The sequence below is a fragment of the Herpailurus yagouaroundi genome, unplaced genomic scaffold (genome assembly GCF_014898765.1).
Source record: "Herpailurus yagouaroundi ecotype Mexico unplaced genomic scaffold, PumYag 159, whole genome shotgun sequence".
Taxonomy (NCBI): Eukaryota; Metazoa; Chordata; class Mammalia; order Carnivora; family Felidae; genus Herpailurus; species Herpailurus yagouaroundi.
In genome coordinates this window covers 65,471,919-65,485,446 of record NW_024412400.1, presented here as the reverse complement: position 1 = coordinate 65,485,446, position 13,528 = coordinate 65,471,919, and the positions used below count along the sequence as shown (strand labels likewise).

At 41.7% G+C, this 13,528-nt stretch overlaps 1 protein-coding gene across 6 annotated transcripts in view; it reads right to left on the bottom strand.

The window, feature by feature from the left end:
• FNDC3B (fibronectin type III domain containing 3B) overlaps nucleotides 1–13,528 on the bottom strand; it is a 360,687-nt gene that overhangs the window by 31,133 nt on the left and 316,026 nt on the right. For all 6 annotated transcript variants that reach the window (XM_040480759.1, XM_040480762.1, XM_040480760.1 and 3 more), the window contains one exon: nucleotides 1,289–1,501. In XM_040480759.1, coding sequence (XP_040336693.1) covers nucleotides 1,289–1,501 — 213 coding nt within the window. The remainder of the gene's footprint in view (nucleotides 1–1,288; nucleotides 1,502–13,528) is intronic.

Below are 13,528 nucleotides of genomic sequence, written 5' to 3'. Positions count from 1 at the left end.
ATGGTACTAAAGTTCTGAGACCATCTGTGGGTTGATACTATGCGTCTGGAGGCAGGGGCTTGTTTTTCCTTGATCTTGGTCTCCACTGAAGGCCTATCTCATAAAATGCCTGCCACACAGGACTCCACTGCACTGAAATGAATCAAAGTTCTTGAGTAGAGTGGGGGGTGAAGACTGGACAGCGGTTTCTGTGCTAACTAAACCAATTCCCTGTGTAAAGGAGCAGGAGCTATAATGCATAAAGTGGAAAGGACAGGAATGTTTTTGTGTTTAGCAGATAGGCCAAAGGGAAATAGCAGCGCGGGTCTGTTCCAGCAGGGTGTCTTGGATTTATGGTCACCTCCCACCTCCTTCACCTGATTCTCTGATTTGGACTTTTGGTAACAGAACAATTCTGCCATCATTACCTCTTACTCTGCATCTGAATTATTCCTAATACAGTTCAGAGGCCCACCTTCTGATGGGCCATTTTCAGAGGAAATGAAGTTAGGTTAAATAGATACTAGGTGAAAGGCTGGCTTTGATTTCTGTGGCCAAGAGTATTTTCCTGGGCATGGAGTCTTATAAAGAATCTCCTGTGTGCTCTGGCTAATCTGATACTGTGTTGCCCATAGTTACAGAATACAATCCCCATCTGTACATCACCACAGCTATTTCGGATTGGTAAACATGATTGTCCTGATGGTTACTGAATATTTAAAAAGCTAGCATCTCTCCCTAAGTCTCATTTCCCTCTGCACTTGTGACTGATCTAACGCTATAACATAGCATGGGCTTGCACATGACAATTTTATTTTTAGATAATTTCTCTCCGTTATCTGGCTCTATGAAAGAAAAAAAACAAACACACAGATTATGACTTGCAGGCAAATCAGGATCTTCAGAATGTTAGTTTAGAAAATCCCAAATGGAGGGGCCCCTGGGTGGCTCAGTCAGTTAAGCGTCCGACTTCAGCTCAGGTCATGATCTCACTGTCTGTGAGTTCGAGCCCCCCATCGGGCTCTGTGCTGACAGCTCAGAGCCTGGAACCTGTTTCGGATTCTGTGTCTCCCTCTCTCTGCTCCTCCCCTGCTCATGTTCTGTCTCTCTCTGTCTCAAAAATAAGTAAACGTTAAAAAAAAATTAGAAAAAAAAAAAAATTCCAAATGGAGAACAGAGGTCCACGATGCAGGACCCCAATACACAGGAAACCTTTCAACGGGAGGAAGAGTGTTTTATTAGAGGATAGGTGAACAAGTAAGGATTCATTCGGACAGAACCGCCCCCTGCACCCGCCCCGCCAGCTCACCTCTTGTTTCTGTCTTCCAACTGCAGTGTGTACACCATGTGAGCGGCTGTGTGGGTCTTGGTGTTACTGTCTCCCCACTTCAGCTTCAGGCTCTGGGGCCCCGCGGCAGCACATTCGAGCCTCGGAGGCAAGGGTGGCAATGGCCGAGTTTTTGCCCTAATGAACTGACTAAACGGTCCAGCTCCAATTTCATTGACGGCCTGAATTCTGATCCTGGAAAAAGGGAAAAAATACACACGTTGCAGCTGAAGATGCGGCAATTCCTCACTGGAAGCAGACATTTGTGGAGTATTTCTTCTGCGCCCCTAAAACTGTACCGTGGAAAAACGAAAAATAAGCCAATGTAATTCAAGACAAATAGAGAATAGGGCAGCTTGGGCAAACAGATTTCGCTCCCCCTTCCAAAACCCAGCAAAAATAGAGCAGTTAGCAAGATACCTCTTAGCCCTTTAATTTAAAAAAAAAAAAAAAAAAAAAAAGGGAAAAAAAAGTCTGTTGTCTGAGGGAACACATCCTAAAGATGTGCTATTGTATTTTGTTCTAAGCCACATGTTACCTGCCTCAGAGTCACTTTTGGAAGTGAGTGGGCTGTAAAGAAGAAATGAAATAGGAAAGCAAAGGAATTTCCTTTAGGGTTTACAAAGGGCAGAAGCTCTTCAACAGGGCACGTCTCCAGCTTTGCCCAACCACCTCTGCTAGTCCAGAACCACATAAGCGCGCAGGCACTGCTGGTAATGGGCTGTCACTCAGCTGTCTGTATCTGGATCGCAACTGCATGTTTGCAGCGTGCAGTGTTATGGATAATAAAGATGCCTTAACATTGTCCTCACAGTCTGTGAATTTAAAATCAAAGAGAGTTAAAATTAATAAAATAAAATGATATCCTGCTATTATTCCTCTTTTCCTCGCGCCTCTGTTTCCTTCCTAGTTGACTGAAACAGCTCTCCAAGGTCTTCATACAACAAACACATGGATGGCACTGCCCCAACCTCATTCTCGACACCGCTCCCCGCGGTGACTGCATGCTCTGGAAGCTTGTCTCCTCCAGGCATTTGGCGGCCCACACACCCCTCGTTCAGGCTTTCCTCCTCTGCTTCTCAGGCCTAAGTTCTGACATCACCTCCCCACCGCCCTCTGTTCCTCTTCTCTTTTTCTGCACAGTACGGGCAGTTCTGTCAATAGTCTATTTCCATGGCTCCACCCACTTGGAAGACCACTCACTCCCAGCTCTGCCTTTCCACCTCTTCATGCCCCACTCCTGGCCTCCAGCAGAAACCTCCACCCAGGACCCTCGGCTAAGTACACAAGCATCTTACCAAGCTGACTGAGCAGTGTGGGGGCGCTGGTTCTAAAAGTGTGCACACATTCAAAACAGTGTTTCAAAGCACATGATAATAATAAAACATAGAGCCAGAGATAAATTCTTAGGAAACCGATCAATTTGAAACATTCTCATAATTCAGTTTTATGTGTTTCTCTTTTACAGCAATTATTCCTTACACATAGAAAATACTATTTAGGTACTACAATACCTAAATTCATCTTGTGATCTCCAATTAGCATTAATTCTTCAAATTTAAAGATTACATAATTCAGCACGTCAGTCTAACAATATGCCTGTAGACTGCGGACAAGGCAAAAACAAACAAACAAACAAACAAACAAAGAAACAAAACCCCTCAGATTAATTACAGGTGAGAGGAAGCAAGCACGCCCTACCCTGTACCCTGTCTCCCCCACTGAACGTGGCAATAAACCTGGAGAAAATAAATGGAGCGGCTATTTAACAACTCCCAAAAAGCAAACAGTAGCTGGAGGATTTGGTGAAAGATTTACCATTTTTTAATTCATTTACCATTGCATTTACCATCTTTTCCCCTCTATTATCCCCCAAACTGGACTCAATGCAGCCTGAAATCCAAAGGCAGACATCTGCATGGACTGAGGGCTCTGGGGGAAATGCGGTTCAAAGAACGGGGTTTCTGGAAGCTCAGAGTGAATGGGGGAAATTCCTCATTCTTTTTTTTTTTTTCCTGCATTCTCTCACTCCCCAGTCCTTAGACAATTCCTTCATATTAATAGCCTAAAGAAGAAAAAACACACGCTCATACGAATTGGTACAGGAAAAGCACCTGATGAAATCCAACGTCTATTCATCACAAAAATTCTCAGAAAACTAGGGATAGAAGGAAACTCTCTCAATCTGAAAAGGGCATCTATAGAAACACCTACAGGTAACCTTATACTTAACGGTGAAAGACTAAATAATTTCTAAGATTAGGGACAGAGCAAGGATGTCTACTTTCAACACTCCAAGTCAACATCATGGACTAGAAGTCCCAGCCAGTGGCAGAAAAAATGGCACAAAGAAAGAAAGGAACTGAACTACAAGACTCTGCTGAAAATTTTAAAGAAAATCTAAATAGAGAGAGACATTCTGCGTTCACGAATTGGAAGGCTACACAGAAAGAAAAGGTCAGTTTGCCCCAAAGTGATCTATAGATACAATGTAATTCTATGAAAATTCCAGCAGGATTCTTAGCAGATCTAGAGAAATTGATTCTAAAAGTTATGTGGAAAGGCAAAAGAGCTAAAATTGCCAAACACAAAACTGGAAACTAAGAATAAAGTTGAAAGAATCACACTTTTTGACTTAGGACTTACTATAAAGCTACAGTAATCAAGACAGTGTGGTACTGGTAAGAGACAGACACATGGATCAATATGAGAGAATACAGACTCCAGAAATAGAGCTACACAAATATGAATGATTGATCTCTGACAAAAGTGCAAAAGTAATTCAACAGAGAAAGAATAGTCTTTTTAACAAATGGTGTTGGAACAGCTGGTTATCAGTAGGAAGACAAAACTCAATCTAAACCTTCTAAACTTAACTAAATTCTAAACTTAATTCAGAATGGACCATAGATCTAAACATAAAACGTAAAATACAAAACTTTTAAGGAGAAAACAGAAGAAAATAAATAGTACTTGTTACCTAGAAATAAGGAAAGAACCATACCATGTTGCCAAGGATAAAGAGGCACTACAACTCTCATATATTGCTAGTGAGAGTGCATAATGGTACAGCCACATTGGAAAATGGTTTTCCCAACAAATTTTTTATTAAGCTTCACACAGTTGTGCGACCCAGCAATCCCACTCCCTGTTCTTTGGAGAAATTAAAATTTATGTTCATACAAAACTGACACACAAATATTCACAGCAGCTCTATCCACAATCACCCCAAACTAGATAAATATTTGCCTCATAGTTTGGAATGTACCAAATACTTATCTCTGATAAAGTACAGTAAAAATTCCATTAGAAAGAACTGGACTTTTCCCAGATTCTAATATACAAGGGGCTGCCTCAGGTCTCCTGTAGATAGTGCAAAGTAAGTCTCTCAATATGACTTCAAAAGATTAAAATAAACTCTTTCTCACCTCTCAATATGAATCTTGTAGTTTTATGGTTTTAATACAAGAGGGTTTTTTTCTATGATTGGAAAATAAGAAATTTTTCTGCAACTGGAGAGGAAAAGTCTTTTAAATTTTTTTTTTTTCAACGTTTATTTATTTTTGGGACAGAGAGAGACAGAGCATGAACGGGGGAGGGGCAGAGAGAGAGGGAGACACAGAATCGGAAACAGGCTCCAGGCTCTGAGCCATCAGCCCAGAGCCCGACGCGGGGCTCGAACTCACGGACCGAGAGATCGTGACCTGGCTGAAGTCGGACGCTTAACCGACTGCGCCACCCAGGCGCCCCAAGGAAAAGTCTTTTAAAAAGAGGTCATCATGATGGTTGGAATTACTACCACTTTTCCCTTCTTAGGAAAAGGGAATTAAGCCAGACATTAAGTTGCAGTCTTTCTTCAAAGGTGTAAGAAATTTCCTGACCAACAGCGTTTATATTAATGTCTTTCTACTGTCCAGACTGTCATTCCTTCCCTTTATTATAGTACAGGTATTCCTAGAGTCCAGAGTTCAAGATCCTTTCTTCTGTCTGCTTGCTCAATATCCTCCAGAGCCAAGCTCACCTTCTGTTCCAGGTGAACCTACTGCTTTGTTCTGTGCGGCCAAACAGCCCTTCAGTACTCTAATAAACAATAGGAAGGAAGGTAATCGGTTGCCTGAGATTGTTATTCTGCTCAAGAAAAAATACCCTGAATCATTTAGAAGAACGAAAAATGAGTTTACAAATGAATTTACAAAGAAGCCAATCCTTCTAGGTGTTACTGGTTCCCTGACCATAATTTGGAGGGAGGAAAAACACAGACGGTGTCAGCAAATTACTCGAGTTCTAACAAGGCCACACGTTTGAGTGCCCAGCGCAGTGCACCCCTCACGGACGCTCATGCTTTCTTCACTGTGAGAAAGGAAGGGCAGTCTCAAAATAAGTCAGAAGAATCATTAAGTGCATAAATTAGCACTCTGCAGTTCACCAAAGTGCTCTTGGCCACCTTGAATCCTTTTCTGGCTGAATCAAGATACAAAATAAATGTAGATTTACTCTTTGATTCCTTTTGTAAATTCACTTATTATCTCAAAGCCTCTATAACATTTTCATAGGTATCATATTCCTTACATTTGAAGTTGTATGGTTCTCTGACCTTTTACTACTGATACATATTTGGTAGGCACATAATCTTAGCCTTAAATACACACATAACACCACCACCACCACCACCAAAATACTTTTTAGCAGGGAAGCCTCCTTGGGAATCCTGCTCATCACTTTGGTGTGACCTTGGGGAAATTACCTAATACCTTTGAGTAAGGGTTTCCTTATTTATCAAATGGCTATAGTAATACCTTCGCTGCATTTACAAAGTTGGCTATGTAGTTAAGATAAGGTATATAAGAAGCATTCTCTATTTTTAAATATTTTATATTTCACCATTCGGCCAGAAAAGGATTCAAGGTGGCCCAAAGCACTTTGGTGAACTTCAGAGTGCTAATTTATGCACTTACCATTCTTCTGATTTCTTTTGAGACTGTCCTTCCCTTCTCACAGTGAAGAGCGTCCGTGAGGGGTGCACTGCGCTGGGCATTCAAACGTGTGGCCTCGTTAGAACTTGAGTAATTTGCTGACACCATCTATGTTTTTCCTCCCTCCAAATTATGGCCAAGGAACCAGTAACACCTAGAAGGTCTGGCTTCTTTGTAAAGCATCCTCAGGAGGCGAGGGGGAGAGGGAGACACAGAGCTCAGAGACAATCGGAAGTGTTAATATCCAGCACGAGCAACACCTAGAACTGGCTGTGTTCAGAGGACTGTGCTCTGGAACAGGAGCAGTGTTTCCTCTTGCTTTTAGAGATGAGAATACTGCAGCTAAACGCAGAGAGGTTAAACGACTCAACTTGAATGGCACAGCCGTTCTAGGTGTTGAAGCCTGGATGTGATATGCACAATAGTACCCCTAATTTCTAGCCTGACTCCATGAGGTAGGAATTACTCTATTGTATAAGTGAAGGAAATGAGGCCTGACTAGGTTCAGCCATGGGCACTAGTCTACACAGCAGATACAGGTTAGATCAAAGTGCGAACCTCATCTTTTTAGGCTCAAAGTCTTTTGTGCATTCTGGCATGCTATACTCTCCTAGTTGAACCAAACACGGTGTCCAACCAAAAGGGAATTTTAATTCAAATCACACTTTCAGTTCAACAACTGCCGTTCACCAATAAAGTGAGCATCTAGGATAGTCAATAAATTCGTTTTCACATTATTGCATCAACTTTTGGCCTCAAAGTCAACTACTTACATTTTTTTTAACTTTTATTTATTATTGAGAGACAGAGCATGAGCAGGGGAGGGGCAGAGAGAGAGGGAGACACAGAATCCGAAGCAGGGTTCAGGCTCTGAGCTGTCAACACAGAGCCCGAAGCAGGGCTCGAACCCACCAACTGTGAGATCAAGACCTTAGCTGAAGTTGGACACTTGAACAACTGAGCCACCCAGGCGCCCAGTCAACTACTTACATTTTAAAATACATCAACTTATCTACAGTTTTCCGCGTAGCCGATGCACTGAACTAACACTATTCAGTTCTAACGATAAAATAACACTAAAAATTGAAATACAACCGAGAACTGATTAAATAAAGTGAGGCCATGGGGCGCCTGGCTGGCCCAGTTGGTAGAGCATGCAACTCTAGACCTCATGGTTATGCGTTCAAGCCCCATACTGGGTGTAGAGATTACTTAAAAAAACAAAAACTTAAGAAAATAATGAGGCCATATCTTCTTGCACTCTAGTAAAAATATTACATACTCTGAGCCCAGGAGACTGAGAAAACTAAACAAGGACTAAGGTAGTTGCTGTTTGTTTTGTTTTGGGGTGAAAAATACTGCGTGTGAAAATACTTTTCTAATTCCTGTGAGAGCTCACTAAGGACTAATGAGCAGAACCACCACTGACTTGAACAATTCCAAAGAATTCACCTCAGAAGAAACAGATTTTCAAGTTTTATTAGATTAATTACAGTCTACCCCAAACCCAAACTTGAGCAGTTTTCTCTCTAGCTGAGGTAACCTGTTAATCTTGAAATTTATCAGTTTCTGAAACCGTAAGCTCTGCAAATTAAGTGTAAGGGCAATGGAACTTTGCCTTCCAATCTAGGGAGGTGACAATGTAAGTCTTGATAAACTCTATCTTGGCCAGGCTGATATGAAAAATCTCAAGTGCCCAGGAGTCTGTCATACCCAACAGTATACTGATAATACTGATCAAATAAATTCAATTCAGAAGCAAATTCCTTACAGCTTTTGATTGAAAATCCACTAAAAATATCTACTAGTTCTAGATGCTAAATACATTCCTGCCTCAGAAGCTCATAGCCCTCCACAATGCCCTTTATATATACACATACACACACACACTCAAGTTTCTGGCACTTCATACATTGTAAGAAAAATGACTTTCAAAACAAACCTTCCTCAGCTGGGGAAGGTGACTTCTCAGTCATAATTAGCCATCCCAGTAGTCGGGATGTCTCGAGTGTGAGGGTGGGGGCGATGAGGGGAGCAAGGAAGAGTCGGGGCAGGAGAGGCCTGGGAGCCAAAGATAGACTTTTTATCCCCCATCCCTCCCCCACAGTCTACATCTAATTCTCTAAGAAGACAGAAACGCAAAAGAAGGGAATAATCATCAGGTGAGTTGTGAAAGAATATAAAATAGTAGCTGAAATAAAGGAACTCCCTTTGAGGGGTTGATGCGTCGAGAGCAGAGTGATTCAGAAGAGGGCTTCCTGGAAGGGTGGCCTGAGCTGGCTCAGATCCGTCCCTTCCACTAAGCTACTTCTCCTGACAGCTCCTGGGTATGTCTGCTGCCATTCTGTCTCCAAGCACTTAGATCCGCCTTTGACAGGCAAGAAAACCTTACATGTCTCCCACTGCTTAAGAAATGATGCCAGATCCCCACAGACACCTCTTCCTCTATTCTGGTCACAACCCACCTTCCTGCTCTTTTTTTCCCTACCAAACATTAGCAACACACAAGTTATTGAGTGCTGACTTATTGTGTGTCAGGTCCTATATGAGTGCCTGGAATCTTCTCTAAGACAGACAGGTAGCTCAAGTTATTATCCCCATTTTACAGATCAGAAAACGGAGGCACAGAGAGCTTAAATAATTTGCCGGAGGTCACAGAGACCTATGCAAGGGACCGAGGACTGAAGTCAAGCTGTTTGATTCCGGTCTGCTACTTCTGAACTACTTAGAATTTGCTCCTAATAAAGTCCACCTCATCTTGTTAGAATGATTTATGATTCACTTTTTGACAGGCTAATGTAGTGCCTGACCTACAGTGAGGACTCAATAGATGTTATTTTTCGTCACTGTTCTACCTAGCGAAAGGAGCATAAATGAGTGTAACAAACAAATCTACCTTAAGTTTTAGTTGTTTGGTAGCTTGGTATGAGTCAGACGATAATGAGGTTGCCAAAAAAAGTAATCTTAGGCAACCTTACTAACCGCTCAATATGGAGAACATGTAAGGTGACAGTCTTGCTCTGCTCTGAGCCAGTCATCCAGACCATTCAGAGGTCTGGGCACTGCTCTTATTAAAGAGTCCGTCAAGAGGCAGAACTCACCCGATCAAGAGGATGGAGGAGGTTACAGGAAACCCAATAATAAAGACAGATTTGAATGAAGTGAGGATGGTTAAGTAGAAGAAGAGACACTATACGAAAATGATGTCTAGACCTCCTCAGCCCTACTAAACTGAAGTCTACAGGAATGGGGCTCAGACTTCTGTATTTTGCAAAAGCTGTCCAGGTGATTCTTATATACATCAACATTCCATTCTGCTCTAGGGAAGAGGTTCTTCTTTTAAAAATAAATTTTTTTTACATGTATTCATTTTTGAGAGACAGAGAGAGACACAGCACAAGTGGGGAAGGGCAGAGAGAGAGAGGGAGACACGGAATCCGAAGCAGGGTCCACGCTCTGAGCTGTCAGCACAGAGCCTGACACAGGGCTTGAACTCACAAACCGCGAGATCATGACCCGAGCCGAAGTCGGACGCTTAACCGACTGAATCACCCAGGTGCCCCATCTAGGGAAGAGGTTCTTAAACTTTAACATGCATCAAAATCTCCTGAGGGGTAATTAAAGCGAGTGCCAGGCCTTACCCGTAGAGTTTCTGATTCAGTAGGTCTAGAGAAGTGCCTGATGGTTTGTATTTTATTTTACCAAGATTTACTCACCAGGCCATCTTTTCTCTCTCTGCTCGCAGAGACTAAGACACCATGTGTCAAAAGAAAGCTATGTCTCTGTTTTCAATAACATTTTCTTTTCCTCAAACCAAAACACAAACTCCATACCAAACTCAGTTCTCAGCTTAAAAGTAATGCCTTTAAAAACAGCATTGCAGTTCCAACCAAACCCCATAGGGGGTGTCAGTCAGCCAATGGGTGCTTTTGTAAGCACCCAAACCCTTCTCTGCGTCAGTAGGTTTGCTTACAGAGGTGCACTTTTTTGTCTGGCAAAACAGAGAAAGACAAACTCAGTGTGAGAACAGAGTGTAACTGCTGACGGTTTAAAAAAACAAAACAAAACAAAACAAAAAACCCAAACAAACAAGAGAAACAAGTCCTATCTCCCAGCCCCATGGCCTGCTTAAAATGTTTCATTCCACGCTTTTGTCTAGAACATCATGATCTGTTCATTTATATTTTAACCAATTTATGGAACAGAAAAAGATGAGGTAAAAGTTGACTGGACTGAAATTATACCCTTAGTCACTTGAAATACTCATTTTGTACTTCATCATAATTATTGTGATTGTGTTTTTAAAACATATAAAGAACAAGACTGTGGGTTGGTCAGACTTCTACAATAAGGTACCCAATTATGTACTATAGAAACTAGCATAAAGTTGCATAAAAAAAGATCTTAAATGGGAATAATGACCTTAATATCTTAACTTGGAAACAACCCATTTATTTATTGCTCAGCCAGCAAGGACAGGCTAACTCTTTGGTGGAGCAGGTAGGGTGAGTACAACTACATCCAAAGATTCACCTTTCCTAAGTCATGCCATTCTCATGCAATCTGTCTAAAACGGTATCTTCGAAACTTCCCTATAAGGTTAAAAAGGGACCTTCCACATTCAGCTCAATATACTAGCCTTACATGTTAATACTGAACTGTTTATGCTATATCCATTAAATACTTTTTAAATAGTCCTGAAGTTTTACTATCCAAATCTTTTTTTTTTTTCCCCTAAGATTTCATTTTTAAGTAATCTCTCCACCCAACGTTGGGCTCGAACTCACAGCCCCAAGATCAAGAGTTGCCTGCCCCACTGACTAAGCCAGCTGGGCACCCCCAATCTAAACTCATTCTTCCATAGTCCTTCCATTACTAAACCATTTTGTGTTCTCTAAAATAGAATTATTCGGGGGCACCTGGGTGGCTCGGTCAAGCGCCTGACTCTTGATCTTGGCTCAGGCCATGGTCTCGTGGTTGGTGAGATCGAGTCCCATGTCGGGCTCTCTCTCTCTCCCCACTCTCACAATAAATAAACAAACTTAAAAAAAATAATAAAATAGAACTATCCTATGAGATACTTTTAAACATGTGGAAGTTTGTTTGATAATTTCCACTGTAAATGACATTTGATCATTAATCAAAGATTCCCTGTATCTGTTCCTTCACTAAGGCTGTGAGTTCTAGGTTTCCTTCTAGAAGTCATCTGACTGTATGTTGAGTAGTAAGAGCCAGCATTCCTCCCTTATCATCCTTCCGCAAATCTTAAAGTTTATAGTTGGCACAACGTCTGGAACAAAATTCACAGGCTAACATTTTGCCCTAAAAGGCTTTCATGATTTCTGATCTAAAACATTCAGGACTGACCTGAGGACTTGATTCCACTCTGGGGTCGATATGGGTGTGGATCAGAATGGACACAAAACCATTCAGTGAGTCCCTGAACCAGTGTGGCTTCTTCCTTGTTTTTCTTTTGGCCCTGAGGGATTAAGGTCAGGCAGTATTCGGCACAGCTGGGGAATGACATTTACTTAGTCATTTTACCCCAAGATCCAGCTCACAGCAAGGCTTCCTTAGAGTATCATCATTGGGGAAATTCCCTGAAGTCAAGGTCTGCGTTTAGTCATCTCTGGATTTCCTCCCCACCTGGTTAGAGTGCTCTAGACACAACAGACACTTAGCATTCAGTTGGCAAACAAGAGTGAAGACTGGTGTTTTGAGAATGGCTAAAAGGCTAAAAACAAAAAGAACGCCCTCGGCCTGCCTCTTCTCTTTGTAAGTCATATCCCCCTTTATCTATCTAGTTTCTGTCTCAAGTCCCACTTCGAACTATCCTGATCATCCGGGACCCTAGGTCTTCCTCTCTGAAACATCAACAGGATTCTGTACACTGTGTTGTTTTCAGCCCATGATGTCACAATAGCCTACTACGTATGCTACTGTTGCTATTTAAGTGCCCCTCAACTCTGTGAGTGCTCTGAGGGCAAGGCCAGTCTATCACTGTTTTACAGACCCACAGTGTATATAATGCTGTGCCCCAAAAAGATTTTTTAAAATAATGAAAGACTACAAAAGTGAACAATGCCCCCTTGTCATTGTTTTGAAAAGTAAAATAAATCTAGTTGTATAAATTAGACAAAACAGATTGGTAAGAAAGAAAAAGAATAAGGGTGATATGATCTGGCAAGATGGGGCTTTTGTATCTTCGAGTGCATTAGCTGATTTCTTTCTTCAGCTTCTGGGAATATAAAAAAGGTAGTCTGTCAGACCACAGAACGAGAAAACACAGTAGAAAAAAAATAAATGAGATGATACATCCTTTTCTAGCAGCAAGTTTGTTAGCCCATCCTTCACTCCCTCCATCCTACCCCAAGAAGAACCACTTTTGCTGGATGGCACGATTGATGATGACTGAAATTGCAATGCATACTTACTGCGCACCTAATATGTACTGTTGGCTTCTAAGCATTTAACATTTGTGTATTAACGCCTTACAATATGCTTATGAAGGAAAGAATCTTGTCCTCATTTTATGGAAAAATGAAACTGAAACACAGAGATGGTAAGTAAGCCTCCTAAAGATATAGCTGATGACCTGAATCTGAATCTATACATTTCCCTCCTCAAGAAACATTTACAAACATTCCTTGGCTTACGATAGGGTTACATCTCAACAAACCCATTATAAGATGGAAATATTACAATTCAAAAATGCATTTAATACACCTAACCTATTGAACACTGTAGCTTAGCTTAGCCAATGTAAACACTTAACATTAGCCTACAGTTGGGCAAAATCCTCTAACACAAAGCCTATTTTATAATAAAGTACTGACTCTTTCCTAAAATATACTGAATACCGTACTGAAGGTGAAAACCTGAATGGCTTATGGGCACAGAGTGGTCGTGAGCACGTTGGTTGTTGACCCTACTGACCGCGTGGCTGACCGGGCGCCGTGGCTCACTGCCACTGCCCAGCGTCAGGAGTGACAGCTTCAAATCATGTAAGCCCCAGCCCAGGAGATGATCAAAACTCAGTTCCTACTGATTTGTGTATCGCTTTCACACCACTGTAAATCAGGACTGTCTGTAACCTGACCAAGGGTTAGAGGGCACACCTGAGTAACCACAGACGGTTCCTGTGCTCCTCTTACGCTAGTCGTGCCCTTTTCGTCTTGAGGGAGTTGAGGCAACTTGGAGACAGAGCTAAATAATTTGAAATTTTAAGAGGCCGTGTTGGAGACAAAGA